This window comes from Ovis aries, chromosome 13, assembly GCF_016772045.2.
Source record: "Ovis aries strain OAR_USU_Benz2616 breed Rambouillet chromosome 13, ARS-UI_Ramb_v3.0, whole genome shotgun sequence".
NCBI lineage: Eukaryota > Metazoa > Chordata > Mammalia > Artiodactyla > Bovidae > Ovis > Ovis aries.
Window position 1 is genome coordinate 15,374,607 of NC_056066.1, and position 13,976 is coordinate 15,388,582.

General features: G+C 46.4%; 1 protein-coding gene across 36 annotated transcripts in view; it reads left to right on the forward strand.

Moving 5' to 3' along the window:
- Nucleotides 1–13,976, forward strand: part of CELF2 (CUGBP Elav-like family member 2) — a 555,810-nt gene that overhangs the window by 448,386 nt on the left and 93,448 nt on the right. For all 36 annotated transcript variants that reach the window (XM_042230301.2, XM_060397192.1, XM_060397193.1 and 33 more), the window contains one exon: nt 1,142–1,224. In XM_042230301.2, the coding sequence (XP_042086235.1) occupies nt 1,142–1,224 (83 nt within the window). The remainder of the gene's footprint in view (nt 1–1,141; nt 1,225–13,976) is intronic.

Here is a 13,976-nt window from a genome sequence, read left to right on the forward strand (position 1 = left end):
TTCTTTTTCCCAAATAAGGAGGAAGCATCTTACATGTATTTCAGAATGCTGTAGGGGTGGTATAGTGCTTTGTCTTCTCCTACTCCTTCCAATGAGTTTTTTGTTCTGAAAAGTAGATGCTAATGTGTGATTTGGAACCTTTGATGGTTTGTGATGCCAACTTCCTGCTCTCCAAATGTGCCACTTTTTTCTGTCCGTGGTCTTACATCATTCCCCTAAATAGAGCCAAAGTTGATGCCTTAGTGCCGTGAATTTCTGTCCAGCCACTTGCTGTACTTGGCATTTGAGGACCTCTCGAGGCTCTCCCCATCTCTCTAAGCATGAGGGTAAGAATCAGAGCTAATTGAGTGTGACTGCATCTCTCTGCCTCTTTTTCTCCACCCAACTCATCCAAGACAGGCAGGTCAGAGGGAGCATCTTTTTCTTTTAATTTCTAAAGGTTTTTATCCCTTTTATCTACACTTGGTTGTGCTAAGAAACACTATGTTAATTAACAGATTATTAACCAGTGTCTTCATCTGGTTTACCCATGTTAACCAGTATCTTTAGGCACAGGCTGAAGCTCACTTTCTCAACTGGCTAAAATAGAGTCTTTCATTTCAGCAAACAACTATTGCATGTTTTGTGTGTGGAACTTCGCATTATGTGCTATGATGGAAATTGGAAAGAAGAGGGCTTGTTCTCAGCTCCTAGGCAGCTTGTTATCCGGTTGTCTAAGCCTCGGAGTTGAGAAAGTGTTTTAAAAGGATGATGTTCTAGAGATAGCCTCTAAGACAATTATAGTTAATATAAGTGTCTGCTCTTGTGGTTGTGATTAAACACTTCACTTGATGCTGTGACTGCGCCACAAGTCCCATTGACAGCTCGCCCACGGCCTCCCACCCCCGTTCCTGAAGACCCGGGTTCCCGGTAGTTGGTGCGCAGTTATGAATTGATTCCCCAACGTGGGGAAAAGCTAATAAATATGATTTAGGATGAAAGGCGCTGGGTAAATGCTTGAGCTGTTGTTACTACTGTTGCCGTGCACCTTATTTTTAAATTGTGCATCCTTTTAAGTAGTTGACTCGTTCGCCCCAGTCTCCATTATATCTGAGCAAAGCATTCACCGAAATTTCTAAAACCTTTTCATTTCTCTCTGTAGGTTGTTGTTTCGTAACATTTTATACAAGAAAAGCTGCACTTGAGGCCCAGAATGCACTGCACAATATTAAAACTTTACCTGGGGTGAGTCGGTTTACTTTTGTACCAAAATCACTTTATTGCTTGAAAATGGTCCTTTCAACTGAAGGTTCTAGTGATGGGCTCTTAGTGCCAAAAATGACTTTGGGCTTTTGAGGAGGGTGTGCTGACGACCCCCCCAGACCTGGCCCTCGGTCCCCTTTGCAGCAGCCAGAGCGGCTAGCCAGCCCCTCAAGAAGCGCTGGCATTAATACTGACGGAAAGACCTCTCAGAGAGTGTGTCCCCTGGCCAGAAAATCAGAATGACCCCACTGGGTCACAGTGGCGGCTACAGAGGATTGGGTGGGCAGCGATTGTCAAGGGAAAAGAAGAACGCACACACACACACGCATGCAGTACACCAGAGGAGCAAATGGAAAAGGAAAAGCTTTTACTCACCAGGAGCCTCTTTTCAAATTTAGTCCTTAGATTTTTCTTTTGAAAGGACAAAATGTACTCTGCACAGCCGTAATATTCAGCCTCCTAATGGCTTCTAAACAGTCAGTGGTGGTTAACAAAGTCAATGTTTTAATGCCCAATTTGTGGCTTCATGTCGATAGAGAACAGAAAATACGAAGCTTACAATTTTTTGTTTGCATTTCCTTCCCAGTCATACCGGACATTTGGTACCATTCACTAGAAATGAACTAATGTTGGCTGTAGCTGCTGCATCCGAATACATGAGTTCTGGGGGTCTGTGACCGTTTTATCTAGTGCATGCTGGTATAAATTTCTCTGTGCTAGTTGGGATGTTTTCCCCGTTGATTCAGATATCAGGGATGAGTTTATTTAATGGCAGAATGATGTGTGTTGCTGATAATGAAGAACCTCTGGTAAGCAGTGCTGTGTTAATGATTTTATTGAAACCTGGTTTGATAAGAGTAAAAGAAAAATAACATGATGTCCCTAATGTTTTCAGGGTATAATTGTAATGTCTTATCATTTATCTGTCATGCAAACCTATGTACACAAGTCATTTGATACCCTATCACCCCCAGAGAAGATAGCATTTGCTTACTTCACCTTAGCTCCATTGAAAATCATATATTTTAGTGGCAAGATACTCAGTAAAAGGTTTTCAAAACATTAACTTGGTAATAACAAAAAAGTAGTAAATTACGAACTGTGGTCTCAAACCACACTGCTTTGGTTTTCCCCTTTTTGTGTGAGCAAATCAGACAGACTGAGATTCAGAAAAGCAAGTGTAATACCAGAATTCTCCCTCCTAATTTAATTTAACTACTTCTCTCTGAAACGTCTTAGGTACTTTTTTAGTAGGGAAGATTTTACTGGGTCTAAGTGCTTTGCCTGATGATTTCTTCAAGTATTATTTCAGCTTCATTCCCTGTATAAATGGAATTTTTCCAGTGTAAGTTCTGGGAGGTTGCAGTGTTAGGTTACATTATTGAATGAAGCAACCAAGGTATTTACTGTCTATGGCAGAAAAAATAATAATTTTTATTTCCCAGGCTCCTAATCCAACCCAGAGACCACTTGGTGTTCCTTCTTTTAGAATGAAATACTTTACAGTAATTAGTGTGCAAAAATCCCTTCTATGTGTTTAAACAAATTACTTGAGATGATGAATTGTTATTATAGCATTTAGGGTCTGTCGGTGCCAAATCTCATCCTATTTTAAACTAATGTGAAGCTTGGTTCATTTGAGTTCATCCCCTCCACTGGAAGGAGCACAACTCCTAACATGCCATTTTCATGCGTGAAGATGCTCCTCAAAACCCCGAGTTAACAAATGGGCTGTGTTGAAACTCATACAAATGACTGATGAGCTTGCTTCTGTTTGGGACATCGGACATCTCACTCTGACCCCTTTCTCAGCAAACAAATAGCATCTTTTGCATTAAAAAAAAAAAAACAGTTACTCATGTCTCTTTTTTTGCTCTAAAATGCTCTGCATGCAGAAGTCAGGGCTGCTGATTCTGGAACCCCCTTATTAAGAGCAAGAATTCTGGGGTTGGAAAAGACGGTTTGTGGATTGTTTTCGGCTTTCTTTTCATCCGGTTCAATTTCCTCTGCCCAATTACTTGAGGCAGGTTAAGTGAAAATTCTGTGAAGTCAGGTCTGATTTGTAAGCTCCGAGGCTTCACAGCACACACACTGTTGCTACATCTGCCATTTCAAATTAGGTGAATGGGAGCAGAGTCCGCATCTCGCATTTATGTATTGCTTTATCTGATCAGCATCACCCTTAACAGCTCCAGCAAGAACATGAAAGCGGTTTCCTATCAGCTGGGAGCTTTGGTGGACGGGAAGAAATGGGACCAGACATAAAAGATTAATGCATATTCTCGGGGAAAAAATATTACAGGGTGCCTTGCTGTTTGATTACAAGCCTTGGAATTAGTCAACATTTCCATAATTCTAAACCAATATACACCTGTTTTCCCACTGTGATGTGAAGGCACAACTTAATTTAATAGAATCCCTGCTGTGCTAAATCTCTCATTAAATACCAAGCAAGTTCAGTAATTTAAAGTTGTAGCACTACTATTTTAACTGGTTGCCTTCCTATTATGAAATTAATAAGAAATTAATGATGCACTTTGCCATATGCCTTCAGTTTCTTTCTGAATAAAAATAAAAGGATAAAGAAAAATGCATCACCAGCTGACACTTTAAAGCTTTTCTGGTTGTAATCATTTCTCCTGTGGATAAAATCCATTAAAAAGGCACTTGCTGCCTTTTTTTTTTTTTTTCTTAAGTGTCCAAAACTTTCCATTTAAAGCAAGATCAAATAGTGCTGGGTGTTTGGTTTGCCTTTTTTTTTTTTTCTTTCCTGTTTAATTTTCTCTTGCAGTTGATGTGTTTTGTCATATGGAACTTTTCATCATGCAGCCAAACTTGGTGATGTCAAGGAATTTTCATTCTTGAGAGAAACAAAGAACTTGGTTCATATGGGAAAGAAAGAAAAGCTGATGGGCCCTTCTTTTATGCAAGTGAACGTTCTTTTATGCACTCTTCCTCCTGTGTAATGTGTGGATTGTAGAGACCCTTTCCTTGGTGGGGTGTAGGGTGAAGTATCAGGGCATTACTTAGCAGCACAAAGTCATCAAGGACACATCTCTTAAGCCTATCCCTTACTGTGTGGCTGAGAAAGACACTGGGTCTTACATCCTCTGAAATGCTCAAAGTAAATCCTAGAAATACACTCTTAGAAGATAAGGGAGCAAATTCAGCAGCTCTACATAGGGAGCAAGAAATGAGCTTCAGAGGGTTGGGAGGTCCTTCTGGTTTGATGACACTCTGCTCTAGAGATAGTGGTTTGACACTTAAGGAAGAGATCAAATCTTAGGCACAGGCATGATTTATTACTAACATTTCATTAGGTTAGAGCTTCCCTGATGGCTCAGCAGGTAAAGAATCCGCCCGCAATGCAGGAGACACAGGAGATGCGGGTTCAATCCCCAGGTCGGGAAGATCCCCTGGAGGAGGAAATGGCAACCCACTCCAGTACTCTTGCCTGGAGAATCCCATGGACAGAGGAGCCTGGCAGGCTACAGTCCATGGGGTCGCAAAGAGTCGGACACAACTGAGCACACAGGCACATTAGGTTAACATCCACTCATGAGTATCGGGTGCTGCTGGTGTGCCAGGCAGCAGAGCTCTACAGTTACACCACGCACATGCCCTGGAAACCCCTAGTGGGTCTGTGACCATGTCTGTGCAGAAAGGACTGGATGAGTCACTGGCCCTGGTACTAACTTCTGAGCCTGGCCTTTTCCATAGCTGAGCCACTTGTGTCCTTGGACAAGTCCTGATTCCCTCTCCTTTGATGATACAGCTGATCAGGCTGAGAGGTACTGTCTTTGTTCAGGGTTTCGGGCAGGCACAACCTTACTGGTAGAATGACTCAATAGAAATGTCATCGTCTGCCATGGTGCTTGCCAGAGAGAAAAACCCTGTGAGGGCAGCTCTCGAGATTCATTTTGTTTTCCCTGACCTAATTTAGCTTAATTAAAAAATGAAGTAACGACCTCAGTGGAGGCCCAGGAAAGCTGCCACGACCCCCTCAATAATCGGGTGTCACAGCCAAATATCCCCCTGCTCCAGGCCTAGCGCCTCTCTTTTTTCAAGGTCTTCACACACATTGTCTCTTGCAATAAGGCTTTTTGATTGAAAATCTCCAGCAGCATCGTTAGAGCATTCACCATATAAATTAATTTAATTAAGGATGTAATAACAGAGACGAATACAGTTTTGAAAAAGCTCTTAAATTTGAACGGCAAGGAGAAATTGGAATATTAATTGCAAATTTCTTCCAGCCACTTTCTCCAAACCTGCCTCCCTCCTTTCGAAGAGTCCCTCCCAGTTTTATTAAATGCAGTTTATATTAAGGCGTTGCTGCCCTAAGAGCACATTTGTTTAGAGCGCTGCATGTTAGCCGTGGCAGACGGAAATGACACGTAGATCTGAGAGATAAAAACCAATGGGCTTGATCCACCAGGAGGAAGCTGTAAATGAAATGCCCTCTTGGGCCACATGTGCTCGCCCACATGGCGTGAATGCCCCCCTTCCCGGCTGGCCCTGTGTGGGCAGGCAGCCCTCCCCGGTGGCCTGGAACACAACCCTCCATAGAATTGTCCCCCAGTGTCCTCTTAGAGAGGCATGCTGGGGCTTCGTTTCTTGCAGCAGAGCAGCAGTGACTGGCACTGAGAGCGAACTCACTTTGCCCGCTGTGATGCTTTTCCAGGGGCTCACTCACTCTGCACCACCTCTTCTGATTATTGATATGTACTTAATGTCTTTGTTCTCAGAGCCGTGGTGATTATTTTATCATCATCATCATCATTATCTCTGTCATAAAAATATCTCAAACTCTATCTCTTCCCATCATGGAAATTTCCCCCTAAACCATCCCATTTGAATCAAAGCCTGACGAGGTTGTGCTCAAAGTATTTTTTTTTCCTCTCAGGCGCCTTTTATTGAAAATTGTTAGAGAGGAAAAAAAGGGGGGGGGCAAAAGATCACTATGAACAGGTTTGAGTCCTCAAACTCCTGTGCCATGGAGAACACACAAAATATTCATACCTTCGTCCAACAAATATTTACTGAATTTTTATGATTGATCAGGCGCCATTCTAGGTTCCAGACACCTATAGTAGCTACTGTGATGTTTATAACTAAATCTTTAAGAAACAAAGCCAGCCAATGTGCCTATGTATAGTTAGTGTTTAATAAATTGCTCTTGGATATTTAATGCCCAAATGAGTTAAAGAAAATACCTGTAAAGGAGTTGAGTTTTATTCCAAAAAATGATTTTGCCCAAACACTCCAAAATGCAAACTGCATGCAGATTTGTGATTCCACGTGTATATAATGATAGCTTGTTTCATATAGAGAGAGCTATATATTTATGTATTATGTATATCTCTGCATTAAAGAGATGGGAATACCAGACCACCTGACCTGCCTCCTGAGAAATCTATATGCAGGTAAAGAAGCAAATGGACATAGAACAGACTAGTTCCAAATCGGGAAAGAAGTATGTCAAGGCTGTATATTGTCACCCTGCTTATTTAACTTATATGCAGAGTACATCATGAGAAATGCTGGGCTGGATGAAACACAAGCTAGAATCAATATTGCCAGGAGAAATAGCAATAACCTCAGATATGCAGATGACACCACCCTTATGGCAGAAAGCAAAAAAGAACTAAAAAGCCTCTTGATGAAAGTGAAAGAGGAGAGTGAAAAAGTTGGCTTAAAACTCAACATTCAGAAAACGAAGAGCATGGCATCTGGTCCCATCACTTCATGGCAAATAGATGGGGAAACAATGGAAACAGAAACTTTATTATGGGGAGCTCCAGAATCACTGCAGAGGGTGACTGCAGCCATGAAATTAAAAGACACTTTCTCCTTGGAAGAAAAGCTATGACCAACCTAGACAGCATATTAAAGAGCAGAGACATTACTTTGTCAACAAAGGTCCGTCTAGTCAAGGCTTTGGTTTTTCCAGTAGTCATGTATGGATGTGAGAGTTAGACTATAAAGAAAGAATTGATGCTTTTGAACCGTGGTGTTAGAAAATACTCTTGAGAGTCCCTTGGACTGCAAGGAGATCCAACCAGTCCATCCTAAAGGAAATCAGTCCTGAATATTCATTGGAAGGACCGATGCTGAAGCTGAAACTCCGAAACTTTGGCCACCTGATGTGAAGAAGTGACTCATTTGAAAAGACCCTGATTCTGGGAAAGACTGAAGGCAGGAGGAAGAGGGGACAACAGAGGATGAGATGGTTGCATGATGTCACCAACTTGATGGACATGAGTTTGAGCAAGCTCCAGGAATTGGTGATGGACAGGAAAGACTGGCATGCTGCAGTCCATGGAGTCTGACACGACTGAGTGACTGAATTGAACTGTTTACATAATGATAGTTTGGTTCACATATAGAGATCTATATATTTATGTATATCTCTGCACGCCTACAGGAAAAACATTCACACCCATCCATATGTGGTTATCAGTTCAAATAAACATAGGAAGAAATAGAAAATCTCGTTTTCTGTTTGGCCTGCCCACATATTGTTCCTTATGGTGGTCACTTTTCTTAGCTTAGACTTCACGAGCTGTCGAATTCTTCACGTTTGTTGTTCGGTTGGGTTTCAGTTCCGCTTAGGATCATAGCTGATTCACAGCACAAGTACAAGGGCACTTGACAAGTGCCGTTTAATGATGATAATCCCTGCCTTCCACCTCCATAAGAGAAGAGTAGGCGCTGAATGAGAGAATGTATGTAGAGCTTTCTGAGCCCCTGAGGAAATGGACTTAAAAGACGTTATTTCTACTTGACAGTTTCTGTAGGTATGAAGTTTTTTGGGGGAGCAACCCAACAGATAAAATGTATTTGCTGGAGACGATGTCAGGACACACGTTGGGTGTAGATTCTTCAAACTTAACCTTTGCAGAATTTGGTCAGAGCCGAGATATTTGGTCTTTCTAGCCCTGAGTGGCTGTTTTCCCTACTGTGTCTGTGCTTTCTTACTAGGGACTGTAGCCCACCAGGCTCCTCTGTCCATGAGATTTCCAAGGCAAGAATACTGGAGTGGGTAGCCATTCCCTTCCTCCAGGGATCTTCCCAACTCAGGGATCAAACCTGTGTCTTGTGTCTGTTGCATTGCAGGTGGATTCTTTTACTGGTTTAGCCACCAGGGAAGTCCTTGTTATTAAAATCATTTTAAAAAGCCTGTGGTGGAGAGCACCACCGTGTGGCTGTGGAGGAGCTTCTGTGGGGGGGGTGCAGAAGCCCCCCAACCCCACCACCTGCACCTCTAGAGCCAAGCCAGTATGAAGACAGGTGCAGGGGATAGAACCAGCCCCAAAGGGATCTCAGCCTGGGTGGCAGGATTGCTGACCAACTCATTGGCTGAGACCCAAGAAAGTTGGAGGGAGGAAGAAATCCTTGGTCTGGTACTTCACAGGCTTCAGGCCAATCCCAGGGGATCTGGGAAGGTATGTTTTAATACTTTATAAAAAGCTATTTGGCTTCCATGGTGGCTCAGATGATAAGGAATCTGCCTGCAATGCAGGAGACCCTGGGTCAGGAAGGTTCCCTGGAGAAGGGAATGACAACCCACTCCAGTATTCTTGCCTGGAGAATTCCATGGACAGAGGAGCCTGGTGGGCTAAAGTCCATGGGGTCACAAAGAGTTAAATGCAGCTAGGCAACTAACAGACAGAAGTCCGTTGGTGTATATAAAATAGATAACTAATAAGGATCTACTGTATATCACAGGGAACTCTTCTCAATACTCAGTAATGACCCACATGGGATAAGAATCTTTAATAAAAAAGGGATAGTGGATAGATGTATATGTATAACTAATTCACTTTACTGTACAGCAAAAACTAACACAACATTTTAAACCAACTATTCTCCAATAAAAAAAAATTTTTTTTAGGATGTTGGAAACTGTCCATTTACCCACTATAAGGTTTTACAAGCTACCTGTATAGTGGGCGCTTCTGCTTTGGACAGGCCAACAATCCATTCAGTAACTTTGGGCATTTCTTGGTGTTTGGGTTAAATTACCTTAAACGAAAAACCAGGTTTTGTGTGTGTGTGTGTGTGTGTGTGTGTGTGTTTTTAAGAATATGGCCTCCTTAAAGCAAGGAAGCCTGTGGGAGGTGATTCATGAGGGATCCTTAGTGGTGGCAAGTTGAGAATGGCTGAGGTGCGAAGGCCTGGGTTAAAACAGGAAACAGCTACACCCCTTTTTTGGTAACAGAACTCAGTGGGAGGCCTTCCAGTTTTGTTTTGCAAACAACACAGTCTCAAACACCGACCTAATTAACAGGACTGTTCTGAGAGCTTAGCAACTTCCCGCGTGGCTCAGTGGTAAAGAACCCAGCTGCCAATGCAGGAGACACAGGTTTGATCCCTGGTCTGGGAAGATCCTCTGGAGAAGGAAATGGCTTACCCAAATGTGCATGCCCGTAACCTAGCACAGATGTTCGGCCACATCTGCACTGTCACCTATGGCATTGTTTGAGAAATTTTGGTGTCTGAAGGGATTGGATGGCAAAATGAAGTCACAGTTAGATTTCAGAGTTTATCACTTGGGAATACAGCAAGGCTCCTACGTACGAACGAGTTCTGTTCCGAGAGCACATTCCATTTCAGGAGCACTTGCATAAGCCCGATTTGTAGGTAAGTCCAAGAAAGTTAGCCTCGATACCCGACTAACACAGTTAACTGTACGCGACTGCTTTTGCACTTGCCTCCAGACATCCTGGGCTTGAACTCAAGATGCTATGCTGCTGTGCTCTATGCGGTACTTCACAGTAAAGCACACTAAAGCACAGCCACCTGTAGAGGGTGCTCGCGTGAGACAGTGTACCCCAGACCCGTAAGCTCACTCCCACGATTGAACGTGTCCGCGCACATTGGATCTTTGAAAGTTTGCACCGTGGAGGTTCGCGTGCGGGTGGTTGTTCAGTCGCTCAGCCGTGCCTGACTCTCTGGCAGCCCCATGGGCGGTAGCCTGCCGTGGCTCCTCTGCGCATGGGATTTCCCAGGCAAGAACACTGGAGTGGGTTGCCGTTTCCTTCTTCAGGACGTCTTCCTTGACCCAAGGGTCAAACTCACATGTGCTGAATTGCAGGCAGATTCTTTACCGCTGAGCCACCCGAAGCCCCCCGTGTGTCAGAGACTTAACTGTATTCGGTTCAGTTACACAAATCTCCGTTCCAACAAGGCCGATAAGATTTCATTCGAGAGAAGATTGGGGGGGAAGCCCATGAATTTGACTAAAGGTCTGGATGGAACTGTGGAGGAAGGGATTATGACAGTCGGACGAAAGGGGAAATTTTTAAAAGTTGGGAAAGAGTCCAGATTCCGTCTTTAGAGTGAGTGGTCTGTGCGAGAAGGCATCACCTGAAACAGGGCTGTTAAGCTGGGCAGACCTCTACTCTTTCACGGGTGGGCTGAGCCCAACCCAGGAGACGTCTGGGGGAGGTGGGATGGCCAGTTCAGAGCCTCCAACTCTGGGCCACCCACCAAACAGAGTATATGACATGGGGGGCTGTGAGAAGCACTGTCTAGGAGCCCTGAGGTCTTCCCTAGCCACCAAGAAACAGAGAGCGGCTGAGCTGGGGCCAGGGAGGCCGGGAGAGGGAGCCTCGGCGCTCCACTGCCGGCTGGAGCCAGTCTGCTTGGGAGCAGGGGAAGGAGACCAGCGCCTGGGGCCGGTGGGGTCCTCACGTGTCCTCTGCTCGTGGTGTCACAGTGCACAGGAGCTCGGGAAGCATCTTATGACATGGGCTAGTGAAGTTGTTTCGATAACAAAGCAGTGTGTCAGGACCAGATCATTCCTGCTCTCACCAGCCACGAGTCACGGAGACGAAAGGAGAAAGGGCGGCTGTGGGACGCTCGGGGCAGGGTGGGGGCACTGTGACCCGTGTTCCCTTCTGTCTCCTTTGCTGTTCCTGACCTCCTCGCCTGCCGTCAGGCGGTGGCAGGTCACAGTTCATGTCTGCAGTGCCACCCCCTCCCCTTGAGTACTCCAGAAGCACTCACGAGTCCATCCTTCCTTCATCAAAGGGTGAAGCGGTCAGACTGCGATGATCCTTAGAGCCCTTCTCAGGCGCCTGTGCGTTGATCGCACTAGTGTCCTGTTGAAATTACGAAAACCTGTCTAGGTAGGAACGTGGGTCCATAGGTAGGAGGAAGGTAAACGTCCCTGGGTGACTTGCTGCGGGTGTGGGGTGGTGATGGCAGAGAGACGCAGCGGGCCATCCAGCGTGTGATGCTCCACTCTGAGGTTCCCAGCCCGTTTGTTCCCCTCTCGTTGAGGACCCGCGGGGGCTTAGCGCTCACAATTCTTCTGCCGGGAACAGAGAAAGGAAAGGGAAGGCGATGAACGCCAGCAGGTCGGTCCATTTCCCCAATTCCGGTCTTGGTCTGACGAGGGTGTCTAACCTAACGAGGCTCCAGGATGGAGGTGGGTTTCCTTTCTCCTTGGTGTCTGGCGCCGGTCCACACCCATAGTGAGCTGCCTGTGTTTGTAGACGGCTTTCTGATATTGTTTATTTGCTGCCCATCCAAAAAACATTTCGGGATGAAGTGATAGCATTCACCTTGTTGTGCAGAGGACGCAGAGGCTCTGGAAGATTAAATTAACTTCTCTGCCCTCCCCTGGCACAGGAGTGATGGAACCAGAATTAAAGTCACAGTCCCTCAGCCTCCCCGATAGCCTGGCCTCCTGATGGGAGATTTTGGTCTGATGCCTGCCTCCTTGGAGGGGCTAGGGAGTCAAACTCAAGAGGCCAGTGCAACACGACGGTGAAAATCACTACGTAGTAACGGCTGTCAGTGGCCCAGGTGTCAGGCCCTCGATGAACGGAGGCTTCCGGGATGTAGCACTTGACATTGTCACAGCTGCTGCATGAGGTAGATGTCACCCAGCCCCTTTGCTGGTAAAGAAGCTGAACCTCAGAGAAAGGGAGCGACTTGTCCAGGGTGGCACAACCCATAACGGGGAGTGGGCAGATGGTCAGGTTCAGACGAGCACCTCTGGCACCTGTCAAGTTTGCACCCCACTCTACAGGCTCACAGAGGCTCACAGGCCCTAAGCCCCATGGGGCACCCCCATTCCTGCAGCAGGAAATGTGTCCCCAGCCCGTCCCTGGCTTCACTGACAGCTCCCGATGGCCACCCTGGCTCCCTGCGCAGCCATCCTAAAGCCAGTTTGAAGCCTCAGCACTCCCATCACCCCTTCTTATGGTGCTGCGTGGGGCTCCTGGACCCAGGACTGCCCTCCCCACAGCCAGCCAAGCACCCCTTCCCCGAGGATCAGTCCTGACACCCCATGAGTTGGGGCATGAGGCCTCAGCCTCTCACCCTGCCCAAGACGTGAAACCACACTCTCCGGCCCCGATTGAGGTCCCCACAAACAGCAGGTGTGAGAGGGAGGATTTCCTGGTCACTTGGGTCCAAGGTGACTGACACCAGGTTCACTGAAATGGAGCCACATATCAGAGGCGGTCCTTACTGTAAGAGGATCTGCTTTGCAGACATGATTATAAATGCAGCACCTCTCTTCAGCGGAGCGTAGCTTCACCAACGTCGGCTCATTAACATTCAGGTTATTAGGGTTCTTTTCTTTATCTGCAACCCCAGGCTCTCAGCCCCAGCTCCACAATCTGCATTCTAATGTCCTGTCTCTGTCCAGCTGGCCTCCCTGTCCTCTTCCATCTCTGGGCTCTTTGTCCAAGGGGCGAGGGCAGATAGGGACAGGACTCATCTCCGAAGATGAAGCATAAACCCTATCACGTGCCATCCAAAGCTGTGGGCCGGTAGGGGGGAATCTCAAAAAAGCTCTAGGCCCACTACCCTCACCCACCCTGTGGCCTCGATAAGACCTGGGGGCCTTTACAGAACAATCAGGCCCACCCACCCTCTTACTTTGTGGGTGAGGAACCAGGGTCTGGGGGGTGAGGTCTGCAAAACCATCTAGGCATCTGCATCCTCTGCTTCTGAAAACGAGGGACCAGACTCCCCCCAACCGAGAGCACTTAAATCTGCAGCAGCCACTACGGGCGGGTGGTACAGCCTCCCTAAGCAGCCGCACCAACAGTGCTGTCTTTGGCTACAGCACGTCACGGGCAGGGAGGCCAGGCCAGCAGCTGCTTTGCCCTGGATCCAGGAGCTCAGCTGTCCTTCCGTCTGGGCCCCACCCCCGCCCCTCCACCATTGGCTCTGTCCTCCCCCTTCGAGTTCGGATCAAAGGCTAGAGGATCAATGAAGATACGAGGGCAGGGGATGTGAAAAATCCTGTCCAGTCATCACGCTGTGATATCTCTGTGGCTAAGAAGGGGGGGTAAGTGGATTATTGTGCAGGCTTAGACACGTGTCACCTCTGCCTCTGTCCTGGTCATGGAAACATGTGACCCTGGGCGTGTGAGGTTATGAGACCTAAAGTCCTGTGCTCTCTGACCCCCTGCCTTCCTTAGGGCCAGGAGGGGCCACGAGAGAGCAAAGAGCAGGCTCCCCGGAAAACTCGCCTCCTTCCCTGGAAGGTCCGTGGAGTATGTTCTGGGATATTCAGTTCGTGCATCATACCCTTCCCACGTGGAGACTGTATCGTCATTTCTCCAGGAGAGCATATATTTAAGTATATACCAGAAAACTGTGCCAGATATTTTGCATCAAGTGTTGTATGGGGTCCAGGGTACCATAGATGAACTGTCAACAAGTCGTGTGGATTAGGAAAGAGAAAATCCGTTGGTATCCCCTCA